Source organism: Ovis canadensis, chromosome 2 (assembly GCF_042477335.2).
Source record: "Ovis canadensis isolate MfBH-ARS-UI-01 breed Bighorn chromosome 2, ARS-UI_OviCan_v2, whole genome shotgun sequence".
NCBI lineage: Eukaryota > Metazoa > Chordata > Mammalia > Artiodactyla > Bovidae > Ovis > Ovis canadensis.
The window spans coordinates 119,233,058-119,260,646 of NC_091246.1; the positions used below are offsets into that span (position 1 = coordinate 119,233,058).

The 27,589-nt window shown below is 45.9% G+C and overlaps 1 protein-coding gene across 1 annotated transcript in view; it reads right to left on the reverse strand.

Moving 5' to 3' along the window:
• The window catches only part of CYFIP1 (cytoplasmic FMR1 interacting protein 1), a 104,574-nt gene that overhangs the window by 14,667 nt on the left and 62,318 nt on the right, over positions 1-27,589 (reverse strand). Inside the window, 11 exon segments of the mRNA XM_069576818.1 lie at positions 4,978-5,065; positions 14,111-14,310; positions 16,023-16,142; positions 17,865-17,973; positions 18,083-18,159; positions 22,424-22,520; positions 23,614-23,770; positions 24,693-25,012; positions 25,014-25,216; positions 25,937-26,084; positions 27,342-27,508. Coding sequence (XP_069432919.1) covers positions 4,978-5,065; positions 14,111-14,310; positions 16,023-16,142; positions 17,865-17,973; positions 18,083-18,159; positions 22,424-22,520; positions 23,614-23,770; positions 24,693-25,012; positions 25,014-25,216; positions 25,937-26,084; positions 27,342-27,508 — 1,686 coding nt within the window.

The following is a 27,589-nucleotide window of genomic DNA, read 5'->3' on the forward strand; positions in this document are numbered from 1 at the left end:
TGATTTACTTCCTTTGAGACTTCCTCTTGCCCTAAGGATCATTTAGAAATATGTTAATTTCAGTGTCTGGAGATTTTCTTGTCATCTCTTTGTTACTGATTTCAAGTTTGAGTTCACTGTGGTCAGATAACACTCTGTAATATTTTGATTCTTTGAATTCTGTTGAGGTTGTTTTAATGCCCAGTGTATGCCAAGGTTGCTTTATTGCCCAGGATATGGTCTATCTTGAGAATGCTCCATGGGTACTTGAAAAGAATGTGTGTTCTGCTGTTGTAAGTGTTCTACACATGTCCCTGTTGGTTGATGGTGTTCATTCTTCTTTGTTGCTGATTTTCTGTATACTTATTCTTTTGATTAGTAAGTTGAGAGGAAAGTTGACCTCCCCAACTACAACTATGGAGTTGTTCATTCCTCCTTTCACTTATGTCAGTTTTTGCTTCAAGTATTTTGAAACTGTTGTTTGGCGCATAAACATTTCGGATTGCTATATCTTCTTGGTTGCTTGACCTTCTTCTCATTATGTTATGTCCCTCCCTCTTTGCCCCTGATGTGTGCTACATCTTTTTCTTTTACTTTTAATTTTTAAATTAATCCTTTTACTTTTAATCCTTTTACTTTTAATTCACTTATATCATTGACTTGAAGTGAGTTTCTTATGCAGTCGTACTTTTTAACCCACAGTCAATCTCTGCCTTTGAACTGTCTTTAGACTACTTACAAATAATACATTTACAAATAATGCAATTACTGGTTTTTACATAGGCTCTTTCTTCTTCTCTTCCTGTGGTTCACTTAGACATTTTCTGGAATTCTATTGTAACGTAACTGTGGTATTTTTGAGAGCATCTCTTTGCACAGGTCTTTCAGTGATGTTCCAAGTTTTACATTATATGTTATGTGAGTTAACCTATGAGCTTCCCTGGTGGTTCAGACAGTAAAGAGTCTGCCTGCAATGCAGGAGAGCCAGGTTCGATCCCTGGGTTGGGAAATCCCCTGGAGAAGAGAATGGCTACCTAATCCAGTATTCTTGCCTGAAGAATTCCACAGACAGAGGATGTAATATATATGTTGTACTATACATTATGTAAGTTATAGGTTATAGAAGTTACCACTTTTGAATGAAGTGTTTTAGGATTTCTCCTTTTAGGACTCTGTATTCTTTCCCCTTCCCCTCTTATAATTGTCTTAAATATTTCCTCTACAGACACAGAGAACTACATCAGGACAAGAAGATTCTGAAGACCTCGTCTAGCAAGTCTGGTTGTTGAGCTCTGAATGAATATCCTCGGGAGTTGTTGTTGTTCAGTTGCTAAGTACTGTCCAACTCTTTGTGACCCCATCGAGTGTAGCACGCCAGGCTTCCCTATCCTTCACTATCTCCGAGAGTTTGCTCAAATTCATGTCTACTGGTGCTATCTAACTGTCTCGTCCTCTGTCTCTGTCTCACACTCTCCTTTTGCCTTCAATCTTTCCAAGCATCAAGGTCTTTTCCAATGAGTCAACCTCGTCATATCAGGTGGCCAAAGCATTGGACCTTAATCTTCAGCAGCAGTCCTTCCAATGAATATTCAGGGTTGATTTCCTTTAGGACCTCCTTCAGTCCAAGGGAATCTCAAGAGTCTTCTCCAGCACTGCAGTTCAAAAGAATCAATACTTCAGCGCTCAGGCTTCTTTATGGTCCAACTCACATTTGTACATAACTACTGGAAAAACCACAGCTTTAACTATACAGACCTTTTTCGGTAAAGTGATGTCTCTGCTTTTTAATATGCTATCTAGATTTGTCATAGCTTTCCTTCCAAGGAGGAAGTGTGAAACCTCTCATCAGTCATCAACTCTCGGGGGATCATTCTATCCTCAAGGCTTATGGAGGCTGTTCTAGGTGTTGCCTTTTTCTCCTGAGCAATGAACTCTGCATTCTGAGCCATGTACATCTAGAATCTCACTGCCTCTCAAAAGAACCTGTTCTAGAGTGACTACACTTGAATCAAAAGGAAAACTGGGATATCACACCTTGTTTCTTACATGAGTAGAAAGCTGGAAACCCACTGACATGTAAAATCAGGCTTTTCCTGGCTCCATTCCTGGAGGCTGGCTTTGCCTGGAGCGCCAGAGATTGGTGGCAAAACCTTCATTTTTCTTTTCTTTTTTTGGCTGCAACACCTGGCATGTGGGATTTTAGTTCCCTGATCAGGGATTGAACCAGTGCTCTCTGCAGTGGAAGCACAGTCTTAACCACTGGACCACCAGGGAAGTCCCAGAACTTTCTCTCTGCTCTTTTCTGATGTGGATTCCAGAAGTAGTCACCCTTATGGAGTAAATGACAATAATAAATATCCCATCAAAAAAAACAAGGGTTTTGTGACAATGACATGTGTTCTATCTGCTCTGCATCACATAAAATGTATTTCTGATAGCCGTGAACTGTCCCAGAAGAGGGATACTCAAATACTTTCTGGCTATAGTAAAAGCAAATTAAAAAATAAATACATTCCCTATTCTTCACAATCTTTAAAGTATAAACCCTGTTAATTTTACCACTGATGATGTACAGTAAACTTACTCTCCTGAAGTACTGTTTTCATTGTACTGGCAAGTGGAAAATTATAGTTAGAAAGTTGTGTTCCACTTGAAATGTATGGGACAGCTGCCAAATTAATTTCCCGTGTGTTACTTCCTAATATTATGGTGCAGGTCTGTTTTGTTTCTCACCCTGCATATTGCATATTCTCCCCACCCCATCTCCTTCAATACACCCAAACTGTACAGTTAGTGTTTATGTACAGGGAACACTCCTTGGGAGGCAAGTGTTGAAGATGGCAGAGGACCAGTTTGGCAAAGAAGCTGGATATGTCACTCGCCTCTTTGAAAAAACCTACTCAAGCAAAAACAGCTGTGTGACTCCTCTTCTAGGAAGCCTGATTCTTCTTGCCTTCTGCTCACCTCTGTTGTTGTTCAGTCATGAAATCATGTCTGACTCTCCACAACCCCATGGACTGACTGTAGCCCACCAGTCTCCTCTGCCCTCTCCTATCTCCTGAAATTTGCACAAATTCATGTCCATTGAATCGGTGATGCTAGAATTCTGTCAGAATCACACTGTTGTTGCTATGTTGCTTCCAACTCTTTGCGACCTCATGGACCACAGCACACCAGGCTCCTCTGTCCTCCACTATGTCCTGGAGTTTGCTCAAGTTTATATCCACTGAATTGGTGATGCCCTCTAACCACCTCATCCTCTGTCACGTTCTCCTCCTGCCCTCAATCTTTCCCAGCATCAGGGTCTTTTCCAGTGAGTTGGCTCTTCATATCAGGTGGCCAAAGTATTGGACCTTCAGCTTCAGTATCAGTCCTTCCAGTGAATATTAAGGGTTGGTTTCCTTTAGGACTGTTTGGTCTTCTTGCAGTCCAGGCGAATCACATCGAGAGCATGGTAAGTCTGAGAGCACTGCTGTAGAGTTGTTTCACACAGATATTCTATTTTCTTCTTTTTCTTAAATTTGCCCCAAACAAAGCAAGGTGGTGTCATTTCACTACCCAAAGACGATGACACCATCCTGAATCTATTTGAAACTTGTGAGTTCAGCTCATTAGCACTAAAGATAATCAAGCTATTATTACTGACTTCATCTTTGGCAGCTGAACATACTCTCGTCAGCAAGGGGTGGCCGTGGACTGGTTTCCAAGGTTGGGAGGGAGTGCAAACGTGAGTACAGTTTTGTTGTTTAGTCACTAAGTTGTGTCTGACTCTTTTGTGACTCCCATGGACTACAGCCCACCAGGTTCCTCTGTCCATGAAATTTCGCAGGCAAGAATACTGGAGCAAGCTGCCACTTTCTTCTCCAGAAATTTCTATCTTAATCACCAAAGTTTCTAGTTCTGTCTACAAAAATTACATAAAACTTCTTTTAGTTCCAAGGGGGTTAAACGCTGTATTTTAATTCCAAAAGGAGGTGCATTAGAGGACTTATTCTCGTCCTTTTAAAGTTATCCACTTCATGCCCTTACCAAGTGGTGGAGGAAGGCTGAACCCACACATGAGCCCAAACTGTATTATCTACCCATTTCCAAGGTGTAAACACTGCTGCACGTCTGAGTTCCGCTACATCTGCAGTGAGAGGATGGACATGAAAGCCTCACACTCTAAGGAGGCTCCCAACCTCCCAATTTAAAGGGTGGGCTGGGCACCCAGCTTCACCCCACCAGCAGCTCAGACACCATGACAATGCTTTCCTGTGCAGTCCCAGAGCATAGATGTCACCTGGGTGTGGGGAAGAGGCAGAGTCTTGGGCCGCGTGTTCCACCCCACCCGTCACCTGTCCTACCTGCACAGCTGCTCAGCAGCAGTACTGAGCAGGGGGCTTTCATCTCTAACCCCCCAGCCCCGAACCTGTGAGGCAGGTGCTGTGGTCAGTTAGTCTGCTGCCATGCTTTTCATGACGATGATGTATTATTGCCCCTGTAACATACTTCACTTTGCACTTGTCTGACTTATTTCCTTAGGAGTCTGACTTCCTACAGTGAGAATATTTAAACACTGATGAATACGGACGGCCTCCTGGGATTCTGTGCACTCCCACGGCCACACTTAGGGCAGCACCACATTACAGCTTAGAACGGTGCTGACTGAGGATACAGTCGCGTTTCGTATGTGGCAGGATGTACGTGTCCTTAGTCACTCAGTCATGTGTTTGCTACCCTACGGACTGTAGCCCGCCAGGCTTCTCTGTCCATGGGATTCTCCACGTAAGAATACTGGAGTGGGTTGCCATTTTTTCCTCCAGAGGATCTTCCCAACCGAGAGATCAAACCCGCATCTCCTGCATTGGCAGGCAGATTCTTTACCACTGAGCCACCTGGAAAGCCCTATGTGGCATGATACATTTAAATTATTGCAACTAAACTGATTCAAACTAAACTTCAAAATACACTTCACTGTGAACTTGAAAATCATAATATAAACATAAAAGAACTTACCTTTGATCCATGCAAATACTGAGGTTGTGCATTTGGCTGTTTATCTCTTTGAAATTCTTGAGAAAATGGTAATACTGTCCGAACAAATCTAAACAAGGTTTTAAAAGAGAAAAGAAAATCAAAAATTTAATGGTACTTCTTCAAAATTGAGAACTTTTCTATTACTCATCAATGAACTCTTCCTCCCAATTAATCATCACATAGGAAATCAAAACCCATATTAGGAATGAGCTATAAATACTCTGAAGTTTGATAAATGTATTCAAAGTTCAAAGAAACAGACTGAGAACACCAGGACCCTTCTAGAACATAAAGAGAGTCTCCAGAGTGGGCACCAGAACCATTTCAGGCCTTATTCATCTTCTGAAAAGGGGCCTGTGGACACAGCAATGATGCCAGGGGACAGGAGTAGGAAGGCAGATTTGGGCAGTGATGTGGTCACTTAGGTCACTGGGTACAAGCTAACAGAAGATGAGTCCAAAAACACACTTGCGGAGCCAAGAGACTGTGGCTTCATAATGGATTAGGAGCCACTGAAAATGAAACAGTTGGATCTTAAAGCAGAAATATCAAAATTACTAAGTTTCATCAGAAGGGTTCACTTAAACATATTAAACTCTCACAAAGAAGCATGATAAAAAACTAGTCCTAGATACTAAAAAACTATAGTCATCAAGACAGTATGGTACTGGCACAAAAACCGAAATATAGACCAATGTAACAAGATGGAAAGGCCAGAAATAAACCCATGCACCTATGGGTACCTAATTTTTGACAAAGGAGGCAAGAATATACAATGGGGCAAAGACAGCCTCTTCAATAAATGTTGCTGGGAAAACTGGACAGCTACATGTAAAAGAATCAAATTAGGACATTTCCTAACACCATATACAGAGATTAACTCAAAATGGATTAAAGACCCAAATGTAAGACCAGAAACTATAAAACTCCTAGAGGAAAACATAGGCAGAGCACTAGATGACATAAATCAAAGCAAGATCCTCTAGGACTCATCTCCTAGAGTAATGGAAATAAAAACAAAAGTAAGCCAAGCAGCTCATACAACTCAATACCAGAAAAACAAACAACCCAATCACAAAGTGGGAAAAAGACCTAAACAGACATTTCTCCAAAGAAGACATACAGATGGCTAACAAACAGATGAAAAGATGTTCAATATCGCTTATTAATAGAGAAATGTAAATCAAAACTACAATGAGATATCACTTCATACCAATCAGATGGCCATCAGCAAAAAGTCTACAAACAATAAACGCTGGAGAGGGTGTGGAGAAAAGGGAACGCTCTTGTACTGTTGGTTGGGATGTAAACTGATACAGCCACTATGGAAGATGGTACAGAGATTCCTTAAAAAACTAAGAATAAAACCACCATATGACCCAGAAATCCCACTCCTAGGCATAAACCCTGAGGAAACTAAAACTGAAAAAGACACATGTATCCCACTGTTCATTAGAGCACTATTTACAGTAGCTAGAACATGGAAGCAGATGTCCTAGGTGTCCATCGATAGATGAATGGATAAAGAAGTTGCGGTACATATACACACGGAATATTAGCCATAAGAAGGAGTGCATTCGAGTCAGTTCTGATGAGGCCTATGAACCTAGAGCCTATTATACAGAGTGAAATAAGTCAGAGAGAGAAAGATAAATATCCTATACTAACATATATATATGAAATCTACAAAAAAGATACTGAAGAATTTATTTGCAGGGCAGCACTGGAGTAACAGACATAGGGAATAGACTTATGGACATGAGGAGAGGGGAGGAGAGGGTGAGATATATGGAGACAGTAACATGGAAATTTTGTTACTTTGTTTCATGGAAACATGTAAAATTTGCTATTTGTCTCTGGAAACTCAAAACAGGGGCTCTGTATCAACCTAGAGTGGTGGGATGGAGAGGGTGTTGGGAGGAGCCTTCAAGAGGGAGGGGATATATGTATATCTATGGCTGATTCATGTTGAGGTTTGACAGAAAACAACAAATTCTGTAAAGTAATTATCCTTCAACTAAAATATAAAAATTTTTTAAAAGTCATGGATTTGTTAATTATTAAATTCTAAGAACCTGATTAACATATTAAAAAAGTATAACTGTCAAAACACTAACAGCTCATGAAACAAACATTTGCAACCAAGGGAAGGAGCGGCCTGTGGCTCTGAGCACATTGACGTGGAAACACTACAGTGCTGAGTGGCTGGATTTTGTCCTTAACTTTTAAAGAATGCTGAATTTGGGGAGGTAGATGGTTAAACTACTTGCAAGTCAGCTGGTCTGTTAGGGTGTAAAGTAGCCACTGGGCTTGCCAGGTAGCTCAGCTGATAAAGAATCCACCTGAAACTCAGGAGACCCCAGTTCGATTCCTGGGTCAGGAAGTTCCCCTGGAGAAGAGATAGGCTACCCACTCCAGTATTCTTGGGCTTCCCTGGTGGCTCAGATGGTAAAAAATCCACCTGAGGGACTTCCCTGGTAGTCCAGTGGCTAAGACTCCAGACTCCCAATTCAGGGGCCCTAAGTTCAATCCCTGGTCAGGGAACTAGATCCCACATGCTGCAACTAAGACCTGGTGCAGTCAAGTAAATAAATTAATTAATTTTTAAAAAATCCACCTGAAATATGGGAGACCTGGGTTGGGAAGATCCTCTGGAGGGCATGGCAACCTACTCCAGTATTCTTGCCTGGAGAATCCCCATGGACAGAGGAGCCTGGTGGGCTAGAGTCCACAGGGTCACAGAGTCGGACACGACTGAGTGACTAGGCACAGCACACAGAGTAGTCACTGCCCTAGTGCTGGCACTAAGACAGGCCCTGCTGGCGACTCTACCCAATGCCTGGGTATTCAGGGAGCTCTCCCCACTCTTACAGGCGGCCTCAAATGACTCCTAGTCCTGGTGAGCTCTGGAAACAATTCCATCTGCAGTTCCCTGGCAGCTGTTCTTCTACCAGCCTTGCGGCGTCCCACTTAGCTCACACAGTTTAATATTCAGGAATGAGGATTTCCCTGGTGGCCCAGCGGTCACCACCCTGTGCTGCCGTTGCAGCAGATACAGGTTTCACAGGTGGTCAGGGAACTGAGACCCGGAATGCTATGGGTACAGCCTCCCCTCCCCCCCAAAAAACCACCCAAAAAACCACCAAACCAACACACACGCACACACACAAAACACATATTCAAGCAAAGACTGGGCTTCCTGGTGGCTCAGATGATAAAGAATCTGTCTGTAATGCAGGACACCCAGGTTTGATCCCTGGGTTGGAAGATCCTCTGGAGAAGGAAATGGCAACCCACCCCAGTATTCTTGCCTGGAGAATCCCATGGACAGAGGATTCTGGGAGGCTATAGTCCATGGGGTCACAAAAAGTCCGGACACGACTGGGTGACTAACAGACACAAAGGGCTCCTAAGCTGGTGTCAGGAGCTCTTCCTCTGATATCTCTCTGCTCTCCTATACTCTGCAGTGCACATCCAGCCATCTCAGCTTCTTTGTCTCCTCCACCAAGCAAGACCTCCAAAGTGCTTTCAGGTAGGAAGCCAAGGAACCACACAGCTCCATCCTTCATTTCCTTTCTCTCCAGGAAACATCTGGTGGAAATAGTTGTTTCATAAATGCTGTCCAGTTTTCTACTTGTTTAAGGTGAAAGAGTAAATTCAAACCCTGTTACTCCATTATCTCAAGTAACTTTTAAACATCACATTTTGATTATACACATTTCTCAATCTAAAGACAAAAAAATGGGAACAAACGCTGAATTCTAGTGAATAGGTTTGTGCTTCACAGTCAAAAGGTTAAGTAATTCTGAAACGACTTTCTTCACGTCCCGGAATTAAGCAAATGCATAAATACATTAAGAATGACAAAATAAGAATTCTCAGTACAGAAGGAAGTTAAAAAATGGAAATGAAGCCTGTGTCGCTGACCTGGAATTGAAGACAAAGCTGTGTAAATCCATGGCTTTAATACAGAGAGAGCTGGGTACAAGCGACATGCGAGTGAACTGAAAGTCACTCAGTCGTCCGATTCTTTGCGACCCCATGGACTGTATAGAATTCTCCAGGCCAGAATACAGGAATGGGTAGCCTTTGCCTTCTCCAAGGGATCTTTCCAACCCAGGGACTGAACCCAGGTCTCCCACATTGCAGGCAGATTCTTTACCAGCTGAGCCACCCGAACAAGTAGTATGCGCGCGTGCTAAGTCTCTTCAGTCACGTCTGACTCTTTGTGACCCTATGGACTGTAGCCTGCCAGGCTCCTCTCTCCACGGGAGTCTCCAGGCATAGAATACTGGAGTGGGTTGCCATGCTCTCCTTCAGGGGATCTTCCCAACCAAAGGACTGAACCTGTGTCGCTTATATCTCTTGCATTAGCAGGCAGGTTCCTTAACCACTAGCACCACCTGGGAAGCCTGGATACAAGGAGGCACACACATACACATTATGGGGTTGTGTCCCCCCAGAAGACAACCTGAAGTCTGAATTACTAGCACCTCAGAATGTGCTCTTATTCAGAAACACGGTTGTTGCAGATGGAATTAATTAAGATGAAGTCATGCTAGAGCAGAGTGAGCCCCTAATTCAATGTAACATGACTCATTTCCTCACAGAAGAGGGGGAGAGACATGTGAGGAAAATGCCACAGGCCAACAAAAGTGGAGACTGGAGCCGCGCAGCTGCAGGCCAAGGGCGGCTGGCTACACCAGAGGCAGCAGAGACCAGGAGAGGGCCCCACCCGGGCTCAGAGGAGCACAGCCCTGCCAGCACCTTGGTTTCGGATGTTCAGCATCCGGAACTGTGAGAGAATACCTTTCTGTTGTTTTAAGCCCCCCAGTTTGCGACAACTTGTCCTGGCAGCCCCAGGAATCTGGAACAGCACAGGTGCAAGTCCTTCCCAGCTCTGACCACTGAAAGGAGGCGAGAACAGGGACACCCCAGCAGCAGCGAGCACGCCTAACACTCAGACTTTGCTTAATTTTAAAATATTCTCCATGAAAAGGAATCACTGACTCACAGATTACAAGAATAAAGAAGGATAATCCTAAAATACATTTGGGACTTCTTCTGTTACACACAATAGAAGGCTTAAGAATCATGGGACAGCCAAGAAGACAGAGAAATGAGGCAGAAGGGGCTCCCACCCGCGAAGACAAGACAGATGTGAGCCATAAAACCTAAAACCAAGTCATGACAGTAACAGATTATAACCCTGTATTAAAATCCCCACATCCTTACTAATAATAAATAAAAAATGCTAACATGTACAGCAGAATGCCAACGAATAACTGCAGATGGAATGACAAGGTTAGAAAATCACCACTGTTCAAACACCACAGGGATAATTATTTGGGTAAGAATCATCAACAGATGTTTAGGTTAGTGGGTCAAGTTTTAATAAGGAACCATTTTCAAAGTTTTAGATTATCTCCCCCTAAACATTACTTACAAATTTCAAACAGAAAAATGGAAACATGTCAGTAGAGAAATTTGGCAGCCAGCAACCTAACCGGGAAGATTCCCTGGAAGAGGGAATGGCAACCCACTCCAGAGTCTTGCCTGGAGAATCCCATGGACAGAGGAGCCTGGCAGGCTGCAGTCCGTGGGGTCACAGCATCGGACAAAACTGAAGCAAGTTAGCATAAGCAGCACCCTAACAAAGGGATGGATGTTATAGCAGCAGTGATGGGACACCCCGTGGTACACTGCTCCCTCCTCAGCAGTCTTGCTGCCAAACAGGCAGACTCTTCCCAACAGCTGGCTTACTTTGAGGGCTATCACACTGTCAAAATCAGTAGCTGTACAGGTTAAATTTAAGTCACGTGTCACCCCATGTGACCTCCCAGAGTCACCAGGCCTACATTACTAAGCAGAAATGAGCAGCATTTCATAAGTAGGTATGACAAGAAACAAACGGAGTGCGATTTCCTGCAAGCAGCTCTCAGAAAACCCTCAGCGTAGAATTACGATACTGGATGGCAGTTTTGTCTGTCTTCTCAGGTTTCCACATGCAAGGTGGAGATATAAAATCCTATTTTTTACTGTCTTTTCCAGATAATGAAGCTCTACGGGATCTACTAGAAGACTGCTAAAAAGACAGAAGTAATTGGCTTTGCCAACGCTAAGAAAGGTAAAGGCCACCAGAACTGCTCTGGTGAAGATGGTATCTCTGAACTGCACATGGGTTTCTGGGCCCGAGAAGGCTGATGTCACTTTATGCTGGCCCCTGCCAGACTGCAGCTCCTATGCGTGTGAAACTGTATTTCCTTGTGATCACCAAGCCTGCTGAAGGTGGCATAGGCTTCAAGAGACTGGGGCAAAGCCGCGTATCAGCACCTCCTGGGAGGCAGAACACACACCGCCAGGTGAAGGCAGCCTCCACTTGAGGCTGTTCACATGAGCTCTAACACGGGACGGGCTAAGGGGACTGAGGGCAGAGGGGCCTCAAGTCAGTTCATACATCCTGTGCCGCAGCGTCCTCCACACCAACAGCTTTACAGCCTGGAGCTGGTCCCACTCCTGCTAAGGCCACTGGCACCACTTCCTGACCTGAGTCCTGGCAACCTTGTCTCTGATAACAAGACTCCTGCTGCTAGCAGGACATGCGGCCTGGCTGGTGGCTTGCTCCCCAGAATCAGCCTCCATCAGGCGAGGGCACCCACGTGAGCCCAGCTTGGCAAGCAAGGCCTCAGCATAAACCTCTTTTCCTAACTTCACACTCACCACTCATCATGCCTGGAGGGTTTTCAGAAAACGCAGTGACTCAATCCACCATCAGGTAAGTTTCGCTTGAGCCCCCACCCCACCACCCCGCAGCCCTTCCGCACAGCTCCTGTTGTTCCCGAGCCCTCAACCTGCTGAGCTGTCACTAAGATGACCAGAACAGGCCGGTGCTGTGCACATGCAGTGCAGGGGCCACAAAGGGGGTCCAGGGAACATCTTCAATTGTTCCTTTTCCAAGATCTCTGGGAATTCTTTAAAGGGTGACAAAATGCTAGATGATCAAAAATGCAATCTAAAATAGAGAAAAAAAGTAAAACTCCTTGTGTTCCTGATTCTAACCCTCCAGCCCCTGCCCCCACTGTAACCTATTCTCTCAGCTCGTCTATAACAGGGTTCTGTTGCATTTCGGTCTGGGAGATGCCAGTTTTAAGCACTAGGCAAAATAATTTTAGGGACACAGTGAAAGTGAAAGTTGCTCAGTCGAGTCCAACTCTTTGTGACTCTATGGACTATATAGTCCATGGAATTTTCTAGGCCAGAATACTGGAGTAGAGAGCTGTTACCTTCTCCAGGGGATCTTCCCAACCTAGGGATCAAACCCAGGTCTCCCACATTGCAGGCAGATTCCTTACCAGCTGAGCCCCAAGGGAAGCCCAAAACACTGGAGTGGGCAGCCGTCCCTTCCCCAGGGGCAGGCAGATTCTTTACCAGCTGAGGCCCAAGGGAAGCCCAAGAACGCTGGACTGGGCAGCCATCCCTTCCCCAGGGGCAGGCAGATTCTTTACCAGCTGAGCCCCAAGGGAAACCCAAGAATGCTGGAGTGGACGGCCATCCCTTCCCCAGGGGCAGGCAGATTCTTTATCAGTTCAGGTACCAGGGAAGCCTGTTAACAGACACAACAGAAACTAACTCCCAAAGTTCCAAACAGACAACCAAAGCAAAGAAAATCTTGCAAATGGCCATGAATTAGATTTTCAAATGCAAAGTAAGCATGTATGCACCCTTACTAACACAGAATACCCTTCATTGTGACATATGATGCGAAAAAAAGAATGTCAATTTAACAGTAGGCCTCCATTTCTGCAAAATAAAAAGTACACATGTATATTTGCCTGTATGGCAAAAACTCTAAAAGACAGACATTTTACAATGGAAATGTCTAGGGATTTAATTATTTTCCCCATAATATTCCATACACACATACACACACACAAACACACACATGACTTCTAGCTTTTCCACAATTATGATGCATTACTTGTGTAATAAAAATATTTTTCTAGTTAATTCCAACCCTAAAACAAACTTAGGTTTGGTTTCAGGGGATTGCACCCGGCTGGGCACAGGGCCCCTGACCCAAGGCGGCCAGCCAGGGCTCCTTCACCAGTGGCTCTCGCGGCCACGGCCACATGCCCCTGCTGCTACCTGGGGCTGAGATGGTGGTCCTGACGGCACACCTCCATGTACCAGCAACAGGCCCGCATTCCCACAAGGAAACCAAACCTGGAGTCCCAAACAGACAGTGGTAACGGCAGGTATTATCACGCCGAAGGAGGGCCTCCCTTCTGCCCTTGGGGTTGAACCTCAGCACCCCGGATTAAGACAAAAATCTAGGACTAAAAGTCAGTAGTGATTAAGCTGACACTTAATGGGAAGGGATGTTCAGACGCAGCAGGGAAGCAAAGTAAAAGCAAAAGACACTTGCTTTAAAAAAGTGGTCATCACGCTCAAACACACATAGTCTCTCACACACACCCTCATTTGCCCTCACTCCTATTTCTCACACCCACCCACGTTTTCTCTTTCACACACACACACGTTCCCATGTGTCCCTGGCATGTGCTGACACAGCAGAAATGAAGCTCTGCACAGAGCTGGAAGTGACACAGGGCCATCCCAGGATGCGGATGTACCCTGAGGCTGGACCACACGACACTGCAGCCAGCAGGCACGCCACCACCCAGCAGGCCACTCATGTGTTCAGCACAGTAGTGAAATGGTAGATGGGTGGAGGGAGGCTAACTGGACCCTCACGTGCTCCAGCATCCCAGAATGGAAGCATGGAAAGTGTCGAGTCACCCAGCCCATCCCACTGTCAGCAGACGTAAACGCATGGAGGTGGGGTAGACCCAGCAGCTGCTACCCACGTGTACCACAGCTTTGACCCCGGGCCCCACGGGAGTGCCCTCAATAGGAACCCTGGCCTGCACGTGTTCTGCACATGGAAGCCACGACCACAGAACCAAGGGCTGGCCCTGGGCTGCACATGCAAACGGAGGAGATCACGAGGGCCTGCGTACCCTGTACACGGGGCAGATGGGCCCAGAGACCGTCCTTTCTCGATGTCCAGGGGCAGGAGCACCCGGGGCTGCCTGCGAGGCGGCATGCTTACCGGTTGGTGGAGCCGTTGTAGCAGTAGTTGGGCAGGAAGTCATAGTTGAGCTCCCAGAAGACATGGAGGGTGATCCTCCCGTAGGGCGCAGACACGTTGTGGTTGGCCTCCCGGAACATGGCGTCAAAGCTGTCCAGAGTCAGGAACTTGCTCAGCAGTCTGTGCGTCATGCGGTTGATTTCTAAGAGCCCATCCAGCTCCTACGGGGCCACAAAGCCAGGCACGTGAGAAGAGTCGGGTACGGCACGGCGGCCTCACCCTCCCAGGGGCAGGGCCGTGGCGGGGGCTCGAGGCGGACGGAGCAGGACAGGACACGGACAGGAAGGTGCTACACGGAGGTGGGGTCAGTGTGCGAGGCCCAGGACCCACATAGTGGGGCTCTGACAGGTGATGCGAGCTTACTGCTCACACCTAAACTCATCACGCCCTCTCCAGTGCTCTTAAAATGCCCCTCCTTTCCACAGTCGTCGCCCCACGGCCACTGTCCATTCTCCACAGCAGTGATCCGCTACTGGCCCACGCTATCCTCCAAACCCTTCACGGGGCAGAGAACATGACGTGTCTACCGCACTGATGATAGACTGTGTCCTCGGGTGTCAGCCTCAGTCACTTCCCTGAGACACCCTAGGTAATCCAAAGCTGTATGGCAACACTGGCAGCATGTGCAGAGGCGGCCTTCCGGGCTCTCACACAGCCCCTTCACAGACCTGCCCGGGTCTGTTCCATCCACTGTGGCAGCCACTGACCACATATGGCAACGAGGACATGGCTGGCCTGAACCGAGCTGTGCAGTATGTGTGAGACACATACAGATTTCAGAAACCAAATGTGAAAACAAAGAATATAAAACATCCACACCAATAAAATTCTTACAACGATTATACGTGAAAATGTCGACTTTTGGATATATTGGGTTAAATAAAATAGATTATTAAAATCAATTCCCCCTATTTCTTTCTCCTTTTCTAATGTTACTACAAGTAAATTTAAAATGGTCTCTGTGACTTGCATTCTGTTTATACTGGTCAAAGACTCCACTAAGTCATGAAAGACCAAGGGCATGAAAACACTATGGCCAAGTCCAAGCCACGCTGAAGGGAAGGCCGGTTTAGGCTTCACATCCCGACAGCCTGGATCCTGAGGAAGGATGGGGAAGCATGCTCACTCCCGTGGAGATGCTCTGCTCAGAGGTGGGCCCAGGAGACAACCCTCACCCACTACTGATTTCTAAGGACAAAGAGTTTTCCTGGAGTTATCACAAGTTCATTAGCATGTGCCTGCAGCCATTATTCCTGGAAGACAGATTTGGCAAAAAGATCCTTACGTTGCACCTCCTTTTCTGCCAGCTCAGGTCTGAGGACAACTGGATTTTTCTTTCCCTGATTACTCTGCTCAGATAGCCACAGGACTTTCCTTTTCTTCAAAAGTCCAATACGACAATGTTCGCTATAATGGTCCTTGGTGCTGGCCACTTTGGGTCTGTTTTCCCTGGTATGTGAGATTTGCTTCTAATAAGGATTTATACTGTGTTTTTTATTTCATCAAAGTTTTCTTGAAACAGCATTTTTAATGTTTGTTCCACCTCATTATTTGGTTTTTGTCTTCAGGGGACTCTGACACGTTATGTTGAATCTTCACTATCTCATCTTCTACATGATTTTCTCTCAAATCATTTTTGTCTGTCTTCATTCTTTTTAATTTAAAACTTTTCACCTTTTACTCTTTTACCATATCTTACGCAACAGTGAGATGTAACTATGTGTTCTCTAGTGCACACTTTTGGAGTTCTATGCAAAAACTTCACCTACAATCAGGTCAATTTATCAATAGTGACGAAAGCAGGAGCAGCCCCAGTCCTTGCAACCAGTCCTCCCCCACGTATGCTGCACCTGATAGAAGGGGGTGCACTTACAACTATTGATGTCAGATCTTCACTCTCAAACCGCCCAATTGCCAGTTCCAGGGACTTGTACATGGCAGCGGAGACGCGTTGGGTAATCAGACGATTGAGGTCGATGGACCTGCCCAGAAGCTGGGCACAGAGGGTGGAAAGTGTGAGCAACAAAAAACAAGCAAGCAAGAGAATATGTACCTACTCCCAGAAAGCTATTCCAAAGGATAAGACAAATAACATACAAAATTTAGATGGCAGTATGATCAAATACACTATTTTCCTAGAGCTGAAACTCTGCAAGTCAAAGCTGTGAAGTACTTTTTGTAGTACTCATTGCAGCGAATTTACGCTTGTATCACAGGCAGAGATGCCAAGCCTCCTGGAGAACCTGGGCCTGTCACTTAGTGCGCCCCTTGTGATGGGTTCAGGGCCGCCTCCCAGCAGAGTGGCTTGTGTGTGCCTTACCTCCACTGTGTCACAGGGATGAATAAGAGAAAACCCCTCCATCTCTACTGCAGAGTAGTAACAACAAGGGTATATCTCAGTATCATTTCAATAACATAAAGCTACAGACAAAACCCTGGTGAAAATGCCCCAAAATATGAATGGCAGTTATCTGTAGATTGGAGGAGGGAATGGCAACTCACTCCAGTATTCTTGCCTGGAGAATTGCGTGGACAGAGGAGTCTGGAGGGCTATATAGTTCACGGGGTCGCTAAGAGTCAGACATGACTGAGTGACTAACACTATCTGTAGATAGAATGACATGAAACTTTCCCTACAACTTTCTGTATTTTTCTTTTGATTACATATACATATATTCGGAGAAGGAGATGGCACCCCACTCCAGTACTCTTGCCTGGAAAATCCCATGGTAGCCTGGTAGGCTGCGGTCCATGGGGTCGCGAAGAGTCAGACATGACTGAGCGACTTCCCTTTCACTTTTCACTTTCATGCATTGGAGAAGGAAATGGCAACCCAGTCCTGTGTTCTTGCCTGGAGAATCCCAGGGATGGGGAGCCTGGTGGGCTGCCGTCTATGGGGTCACACAGAGTCGGACACCACTGAAGTGACTTAGCAGCAGCAGCAGCAGCAGCATACATATATTATTTTTTAAAAACACAAAACAAGTACTGTATTCTTACTCTTCATGCTGGCCAAGAAAAAGCTCCTCCCCGCCACTCTGAAAGTCTTAATCAGTCATGTCTGACTCTTTGGGACTCCATGTACTAGGTTCCACTGTCCATGGAATTTTCCAGGCAAGAACACTGGAGTGCTTAGCCATTCCCTTCTCCAGAGCATCTTCCCAATCCAGGGACTGAATCCAGACCTCCTAACTTACAAGCAGATTCTTTACCACAGAAGCTGAGCCACAGCGGTAAAGAATCTGCCTGGAATGCAGCAGATGCAGGTTTGATCCCGGGGTCAGGAAGATCCCCTGGAGGAGGCACGGCAACCCACTCCAGTATTTTTGCCTGAAAAACCCTATGGACAGGAGAGCCTGGCAAGCTACCGTCCATGGGGTAGCAAAGAGTCGGACACGACTGAAGCTACTGAGCACACCACAGTAACAAGTGTCCAATCTTCTTTCACTCACGTTCTGGCTTTTGGGCTCCTAGAGAGGACCTGCGCTTGGGCCAACCCCCCCAGGAGCTGCACTGGGCAGCCATCTCTGGTGTGTCAGGTTACCCAAGAGAAACTGTTCATCTTTAAAATCTCAGCTATTGACAGGGATGCTCCCACAGATGCCACAGCCACACACACACTGACATCCATTAAAATCTGAGAAACTCTAAGAAAAACCCCACTTTTCCACTGCCGGCTCCGTATCTCACTGCACCCAGGAGAGGCCTGGCTCACCTGCACGTGCCTCTGCTTGAGCAGTGTCTCATAGCGGTTGGATGGCGGGAGATGGATGGTTGCGCCCTGATTCTTGCATTCTGATCGTAACCGTTTATCAAGAAGCAAACTAGCATGGAGGGAAGAGGGGACAATTTCTCATGCACTATGAATTTTAATGGAAATGTCAGATCAAATTGCCCAAGATTTTGTACCCAAATTGCAAACCACATACTTACCTTCCTGCCATAACTTTATAATATGCAAATATCTGGTCTGCCAGCTTGTAAACAAATTGGTCAAAACAGAGATTCACCTGAAGAAAAAGAAAGCATGCATCGAATTCTGCTTCCCTAGGACCTCCCCTGGCAGCCCAGTGGTTAGGACTCTGCGCTCTCATTGCTGAAGGCACAGGTTCCATCCCTGGCAGGGGAATTAAGATCCCACAAGTTGCACTCTCGCCCCAAATTTTGTTTTCCTGAATTAAGATCAAATTTTTTTAAAAAACTTAAAAAAAATTTTTGATTGAGCAATTCAACTTCTAAGTATTAATCTAAAGGAAATGGAAACACTAATTCAAGAAGATATCTGTACACCAAAGTTCACTGCAGCACTAGTCACAATAGCCAAGACACAGAAACAACCTATGTGTTCACTGACGAGTGAATGGGTGAGGAGGCTGTGGTGTGTGTGTGCACACACACACACAAAGTGGAATACTGCTCTGCCATAAAAGATAAGAAAACCCTGCCAATTTTCAACAACACAGATGGACCCTGAGGGTGCTAGGCTAAGTGAAGTAAGCCAGACAAAGACAAATACTGCATGGTCTCACTTACATGTAGAATCTTAAAAGAATAAAAACAAACTCATAAATTCAGTGAAGAGATTGGTGGTTGAAGAGGTGGAGCATAGGATAAATGGGTGAAGGCTGTCAAATGGTACAAACTTCCAGTTATAAAATAAGTAAGTCCTAGGGATAAAAAGGACTTCCCTGGTGGCTCAGATGGTTAAGCGTCTGTCTACAATGCAGGAGACCTGGGTTCGATCTCTGGGTCGGGAAGATCCTCTGGAGAAGGAAATGGCAGTCCACTCCAGGACTATTGCCTGGAAAATCCCATGGATAGAGGAGCCTGGTAGGCTACAGTCCATGGGGTCACAAAGAGTCGGACACGACTGAGCGACTTGACTTCACTTCAGGGATTAAAAAAAACCTAAAACTGCAGAACCTCAACCCTTCCACAAAATCTCAACTCTTTGTTAAGGCAACTAAAAGAGGTTCTCATGAGAAAGGATACAACTTTACCATCCAATGATAGCAGATTAAATCCATTTCAGTGTGACCAGGAGTGACCACCACACTACCACTGAAAATTATGTCAGAACCTTTCTTCATGATGGGGAAAAATACTTCAATTCTCCTAAATATAAAGAAATATTAAAAAGTCTCTCTTTATCATGTACTCCCAGGGGGCTAATGGGCACTGCATTTGGGCTCCTCCAGGGGGTATAGTGAAGGCTATGGTTTTTCCAGTAGTCATGTATGGATGTGAGAGCTGGACTATAAAGCTGAGCACCAAAGAATTGATGCTTTTCAACTGTGGTGTTGGAGAAGACCCTTGAGAGTCCCTTGGACTGCAAGGAGATCCAACCAGTCCATCCTTACAGGGGATCGGTCCTGGGTGTTCATCGGAAGGTAATGCTGAAGCTGAAATTCCAATATTTTGGCCACCTGATGTGAAGAACTGACTCATTTGAAAAGACCCTGATGCTGGGAAAGATTGAGGGCAGGAGGAGAAGGGGACGACAGAGGATGAGATGGTTGGATGGCATCACTGACTCAATGGACAGGTGTTTGGGTCGACTCCAGGAGTTGGTGATGGACAGGGAGGCCTGGTGTGCTGTGGTTCATGGGGTCGCAAAGAGTAGGACACGACTGAGTGCCTGAACTGAACTGAACTGAGGGGGTATACCCCTGCCTCCAGGCTATATGTCCCAAGGGCATCTGCCCATGGCCTCTCCTGGGCTGCCAAGATTAGTCAGGAGATGCAGGGTGGACAGTCCTGAGACTTCACCCTCAAGACTGTATTCTCTGGATTAGCTCATATCCCCAAACCGTGATGAAGACACGCTGTGCTCAGAGTGAAGCTGCCCCAGGATCCATGGGTCTCTCTCCCCAGCCTACCCTGCCTCACCAGGGAATCCAGAGCATCTCCCTGACGAAGTGTTTCCTGTGGTTTTCGTGAGGATATAGGGAATGAGGCCATTCTGGCATGACCTAAAACAAATCCCCTATGATTATACAGTAGCAATGACAAATAGATTAAAGAGATTAGAGCTGACAGAGAGAGTGCCTGAAGAGCTATGGATGGAGGTTCATAACACTGTACAGGAGGTGGTGACCAAAACCATTCCCAAGAAATAGAAATGCATTAAGGCAAAATGGTTGTCGGCGGAGGCCTTACAAATAGGTGTGATCACACATCTAGAGCCAGACATCCTGGAGTGTGATGTCAAGTGGGCCTTAGGAAGCATGCTACAAACAAAACTAGTGGAGGTGATGGAATTCCAGTTGAGCTATTTCAAATTCTAAAAGATGATGCTGTGAAAGTGCTGTACTTAATATACAGCAAACTTGGAAAACTCAGCAGTGCTCACAGGACTGGAACATGTTAGTTTTCATTCCAATCCCAAAGAAGGGTGATGCCAGAGAATGTTCAAATTACTACACAACTGCACTCAACCCACACACTAGTAAAGTAATGCTCAAAATTCTCCAAGTTTGGCTTCAATAGTATGTGAACCGAGAACTTCCAGATATTCAAGGTGGATTTAGAAAAGGCAGAGGAACCAGAGATTAAATTGCTAACATCTTCTGAAAGCAAGAGAATTCCAGAAAAACATCTACTTCTGCTTCATTGACTATGGTAAAGCCTTTGACTGTGTGGATCACCACCAACTGTGGACAGTTCTTAAAGAGATGGGAACACCAGACTAACTTACCTGCCTCCTGAGAAATCTGTATGCAGGTCAAGAAGCAATAGTTAGAACTGGACATGGAACAATGGATTGGTTCAAAACTGGGAAAGGAGTATGTCAAGGCTGTATATTGTCACCCTGGTTATTTAACTTATACACAGAATACATCATGCAAAATGCCTGCTGGATGAAGCATAAGCTGGAATCAAGATGGCTGGGAAAATCAACCACCTCAGATATGCAGATGACACCACCCTGATGGCAGAAAGCAAGGAGGAACTAAAGAGCCTCCTGATGAAGGTGAAAATGGAGAGTGAAAAAGCTGGTTTAAAACTCAACATTCAAAAAACTAAGATCATGGCACTGAGTCCAATCACTTCACAGCAAATAGATGAGGGAAAAATGGAAACAGTGACAGACTTTATTTTCTTGGGCTTCAAAATCAATGCAGACAGTGACTGCAGCCATGAAATTAAAAGACGTTTGCTCCTTGGAAGAAAAACTATGACAATCATAGCGTATTAAAAGGCAGAGTCATTGCTTTGCTGACAAAGGTCCGTAGAGTCAAAGGGATGGCTTTTCTATAGTCATGTATGGATGTGCCAGTTGGGCCATAAGAAGGCTGAGTGCCAAAGGATTGATGCTTTCGAACTATGGTGCCAGAAAAGACTCTTGAGAGTTCATTGGACTACAAAGAGATCAGACCAATCAATCCTAAAGGAAATCAACCCTGAATATTCACTGCGAGGACTGATGCTGAAGCTGAAGTTCTAATACGTTGGCTACCTGATGCGTAGAGCCAACTCATTGGAAAAAACCCTGATGCTGGGAAAGAATGAGGGCAGGAGAAGGGGGTGACACAGGATGAGACGACTGGATGGCATCACTGACTCAATGGACATGAGTTTGAGCAAACTGCAGGAGACAGTGAAGGACAGGAGAGCCTGGCATGCTGCAGTTCATGGGGTCCCAAAGAGTCAGACACAACTAAACAACTGAAAAACAACAACGATGGGGAATGAGACCCATATGTATAATGTAATCTGTTATGGTTAAATTCTCTTATATCTTGAGCTAGAAAATAAGATTTATCTCCTTAGCTGCATGTACACAGACTTAATAATTCCACTTGGAGGAATTTTTCCTCAAGAATAACCCAACACAACTAAAAAGTTGCGTGCAAGGAAGTTCATTAAAGCATTATTTATAATGAGTTAAAAAATAAAAAGCAAAAACTAGAGAAATAGAGTTTGGTTCAGTCCATCTATTTCATACAATGCCCCTGTTCGAGACTGTGTTCATCCAAGAAAACAGGCAAGATATGTGGTGCTTATGACATGGGGTCATGTGAGACATGGGACCACGTGAGAAAAATGTCACCCAACAGCTAATGGGTGCTTTGAAGCTGGTTTAAAGACACCAATAGTCCTGTGTGGATGCATAGAAAAAAGTACTGGTAGAAGGGTTCATCCCCAAATGTTTATTTCAAAGTTCATTCCATTGTTTAAATCTCTTTGTATTAAAAAGACAGTTTGCTTCCTCTAATATTCAGAGGAAAAAGGAAATTAAAGAAAGTCTGTTAGAAGTGCGTGGGCCCTTACCTCCGCCTCAATTTCATCATAGAGAAACTGCTTGTTGAACCTGGTGAGGGCGTAGTGGGCGCTATCATTGTATAGGTCCAGTGAATAGAGGACGTACCTGCAGAAGGGGACACAGGTCAGCCTGGCTGCCCACATGGGCCTTCTTGGCTTTCACACCCTCCCCTCCACCAGCAATGTAACACTCACTGTTCTCCTTTCTCATGAGGAAAAATAATTTCTTATTCCAAATGCCAAATTGGGTTCCTGTGAGTGCCCTGACAAAACAGCCCCAGCAGGCAGGCTGGGCTTTTGGCAGGACACACGTGGTTCAGTCACACCCAGGGCACCTGGTAGGTCCATGACGGCCTCCTGCAACTTCATCTTCTCACTTACCATGTTTCAAAGATTTTCATGCCAATTTGCAATGTTTTAATAACCACAAGAATGAGTCACTTTCTTATTTTTAAGAATAAACTACCTGACCTAAAAAGAAAAACATACAAAGGTCCCAGGCCCCATAACTGACCAAGAACAAATGTGGTGTGGCCAAAGCCCCTCTGACCCTGGACAAAAGGTGGTAGCTAGCAGTCTGCAGAGGTAAGGTCTCATTGAGGGCTTGAGGCACATGAACAGCAGGCCCACTGCAGCCCTCAAAGAGCACACAGGTTCATCAAGACCTCTAACGCTGTGGATGCCACGGCTGCTGCAGAGGGAGGGAAGGCTGCTCTCCTGGTGTGCACAGGCCAGGAGGACTGGGAGGACGGCCAGGCGGGGACCCCATCTGCTCGCCACACGAGACCCTGTTTGTAGTTACTTTCCCTCCATGGATTTCATATTTTCTGACCCCTTCATAGTCTCTGACCCCCAGCCCTGACACTGAGCCTCACACTAAACACTTCCTCTCCCAAATCCACCTGGGTCTGAGGCCATGCCACACTAGAGGTCAGGCTACATCTCCCCTTGCCAAGTTCCCAGGACCTTGCTGGCACCTGGACACAGAGAACTTGTTAATCAGTTTTACTACTTGGGCACCAGATTTCAATCCAAAGCCAAGACACCTGTTCCTTCTATTGATCTCTGAAGTCTCACCCCAAGAATTATGACTTCAAATGAAGCACTGAGAATAATCCGCCCCACCTCCACCTCCCAAACACCACCAAGGACTTCAAACATCATGACAGGAGGCTGGGACAGGTCTCCAGAACACTTACTCCATCATTGATGCTTCTTTGGTTTCCAAGATGTGGTCTGTCAGGATCCAGGGCATGGACATCTCAATAGGGAATTGAATCCTTCTGCCCATTGTCAACTCCAGAAAGAACTCTCGGAACCACAACTGCGAAAGGTCACAGCACTGCTGGAGCGTCTCTTAAGGGATTCAAAAGATACCACATTAATCTTCTATAAGCAGAAAAGACTCCACAGGGTGAGGCAACGGGGGCACGTGCCAGGCTCTCAGCCCTGGGCCTTGGCGAGTGGACATGAGTATGTGCCGTGCACACAGTGTGGCCATAGACAAAGCCACCTGGATGTGCTGATTCTCACTCACCAACAGGAGAGTCAGCGTCCAGCACCACAAGCCCAGCAACACCCATCAACAGGGCATGGTTAACACTGTGCACCTTCTGACAGGATTTGTTTTACTTGGGATACAGACACAGTATTGTATTCATACTTAGTGCATGTCTATCTAATGCAAAACAGATTGGGAAAAAATGTTTCCATCCTTTCATGAAGAGAAGAAAAGCCTAACTATTACTATAAACCTAAAGCACTTGCAGCCAAGATAGAGGCTTCGCACCCTGAATCATGGACACAGCACAGAAATAAACATGTACAGCTCCATGGAGACCAAGCGCACCCACATGCCCATGGCCACCCCAGGATGGGATGTGCAGTGTGCAGCTCAGCTCACCTGCTACTTTCTACACTTAGCTTGGGAGTGGTTTCTGGTATTTATCACCACCTGGATCTGAAGCCAGGTGACAGTTACACCAGCCTGAGTTGCTGACCCGGTGTAGGTTACAAAGACTTTGTATCCAGGTCACTGGGCCAGCCCCAGCCCGATGGGCCTCACCCTTCTAAGGGCCATGCCACATGGAGGAAGTCCCTGGCCAGCCATGCATTTAAAGCAACAGGCGAGGAAATGCCACGAGGGTTACAACATGTGTCACTGCCTGGGAGGACGAAGGGACCACAGCAGGGGCAGCCAGCCAGGCAGGAGCTTTCTAGACGTTGTTAGTGGTGTTAGAATATGCTGGAGCAGACACTGGTCAGCAGTAGGTCTTACCACTGAAATTTATCAAGTGGGTGTAGAAGAATGACTCTCGATGAAATTTTTCTATGTCCAATATGGTGGGCCCCTCAAGGCTACTTCTCAAGGTTTTCTTGGAACCACTTTTGTCTGCAATGAGGGACTCTAGCATGGTTCTCACCATGTAAAGCTGCATTATCCAAGGAAACATTTGTAGGGGAGAAAATATACATGGCACATTAGTTACAACAAACACAGATAAACCACGAGAAGGGCTGCCCACTGACACTGCGCTGGCTCCTTGCAGGGGCAGCACCAATCCACACGGCCAAGTCGTTGCTGCTTGGGACAAAGAATTCAGAGGAGAGCCTCATGTCATAAACGTCAACAAGAAAAACAAATGATGTCTTACCACCAAAGGTTAAAAGGGGCGGATAGACGTAGGACTGCCTCAGAAACGCGTTAACCACATGCAAGAGTCTTTCCGCGCCCACAGACTTGAGCTGCCTGAGCAGCTCGGCAGAGCTCAAGGACTCCACCATGGTGCGCACCAGGTACAGCTAAACACGGACAGACAGGACAGCGTTAGTCACGGGGGCATGAGGACGAGCAGGGATGTGCACACTGGCAGACAGGCCCCGGACGGCACCCTCACCCTCCACCCAAGTACCCCAAGATTTCATACAGAGCCAGCAACACGCTCTGCTGGCAATTCTCTGAAAGGCTGACAGAAGAGATTCTAAAAGCCCGCAACACAGAGCTGATGAGAACAAAGTTCCAAAACAGGAAAGGAAAAAGCAGAGGGCAATTAAATCAGATGTGAGGATCAGAGGAAAGCTGCTTGAAGCGGGAGGAGGGAGCTGAGTGTGCCAGGAGAAAGACCAGCAGTGATAGCTGGAGACCAGGGATATAGCAAAGCTATGTTTTCAAATTTCCAAAAATTTTCTCTTTAGGAATAATCATTTTTTAGACCCTACATAAAAATTATAACCACACATTTAAACACCCACCAGGAAACACAGTGTAAATATGGACACATAGACTTTCACCCACATTTTGGGAATAGGAGTTGATGCAGTCAAATTAAGTTCTGCATGCAAATGACCAAACCTGGGAATCATGGGGTGTCTATACCCTAGATTCAGATTCACTTGAACAAGGAATAAAGAAGCAAAAAAGACCCAGACTGTACTTGGCCACAGTGAGGTCATTGCACTCCCAGCCTCCCACCACTTCCCCAGCTCACGGTCACCCCACTCAGTAGAGCAAGGAACGAGAACCTGGGTGCTGGAGGGTCCTACAGCGCGCCGCGGCACTTTAATGTCGAAGCCACTTTTTGGGTCCTTCTCGCCCCGCAGGGCTGGGTCGTTGAAGGGCTCATGCCCTGTCTCCCAGTCACACACAGTCTTCCTGATGGCCTGCAGGACACTAAACCACCAGTCAAGTTGTTAGGGTGGGACAAAGTATTGACATCCTCAGCGCTTTTACAATCATCGTATCTCCTGACTTAACCCACAACCAACTCTGACACAGAAATTCCCTTGGGGGCAATGGGAGGATGTGGTAATGAGACAGTTCAATGTTAAACTTTCAAAATAGACCGTTTTCTTGGGGACGTTACCACCCTCAGAAAATCTAACGTGCTTGGCATTTTACATCAATTAGCCCAGAAGTGGTGTTTGATTTCTTAAATATTGAGTCACACTAAGGGCAGCAAGAAGACAAGCCCCAAACATTCATTCAGAGCTCAAATAACCTTCTCAAGACTTATCCCATTTTCTCATTTGAATATGCTCACCGACACAATCCTGGGGACACTGTCCACACCTCATTTGGACATCTGGAGTCCACCATTCCCAACAGGGCCCCACCAATGTAGAGTCCCCTACAGGTGCCACGTTCAGGTCAGACACACCCACAAGCCCACTCTGGTCACTTTGAGCTAGACTACACTGCACATTTCCCACACAGTAGGAGTAAGGCTCCCTGCAACAAAACTGAGGCTCAGTTAAAACATGAAAATTTTCACTGAGCCTTCCAGGTAAGAGAACAAAAACTAGGAAGACTGACAGTGTAATAAGATCATATTAGTGCTGAAGGCATATAATACCAGGTGACAATTATATCACCTATAAAGCAACGAAATGGAATCACTATCCATGTGAGCCCCTCTGAGCTTCATTTTATACAAATGTCTCTGAAAGATGACCTTATCTAAAATGCTAAACATTAACAGAAACCTAGCTTAAGTTTGCTGTAGGATCTCTGCAATACATATGAGGTTTATGACTAATTTGTAGGACAGGCCATAGGAATAGAAGCAAAAACACTGAAGATAATAAACTTTGAAATGGGAGATGAGATGCCGAGTTGTGTGTCCCTACAGTCCTGGTAAGCAGAATTGTCACACAGATTGTTGAGACACACCCAAGTCTGAGATAACCAAACCCTTGTTCCTGGGTCTCCAGACTGCTTAGATCTTTATCTGACTTATTGTGGGTTGTTCAGGTTAATAACTGGACCTACTACATTACATTTAGAGGAAATTCACCAAACAGGTGTCTGGAAGTTAGATATAAGTGTATTGAGCATATTTATAAAAATGTAACTCTACAGCTGCTCAAACCTAAGCTGATCCTTCCACTGTGGATGATTGCGCAGGGAGGTGTGTGCAGCAGGGCTGACCTCTGGATGACATTCTTCTTCTTCTTGATGGCCTGCCTGAGTGGCTCCCTGAGGGTGACCTGGGAGAAGTCCTGTAGTGCGGCATAGACAGTGTGGCGGATGGCATGGTTGAACACACTCTCCATCCTGCCCATCAGCACCTGCAGGCCTTTGATCATGGCGATCACCTGTAGGAGGACACAGGACCTTCAGTGTGTGGAGGCTGGCAGGTGAGCCTGGCACATGCCAGGTATCTGCCTCCCCTGAGT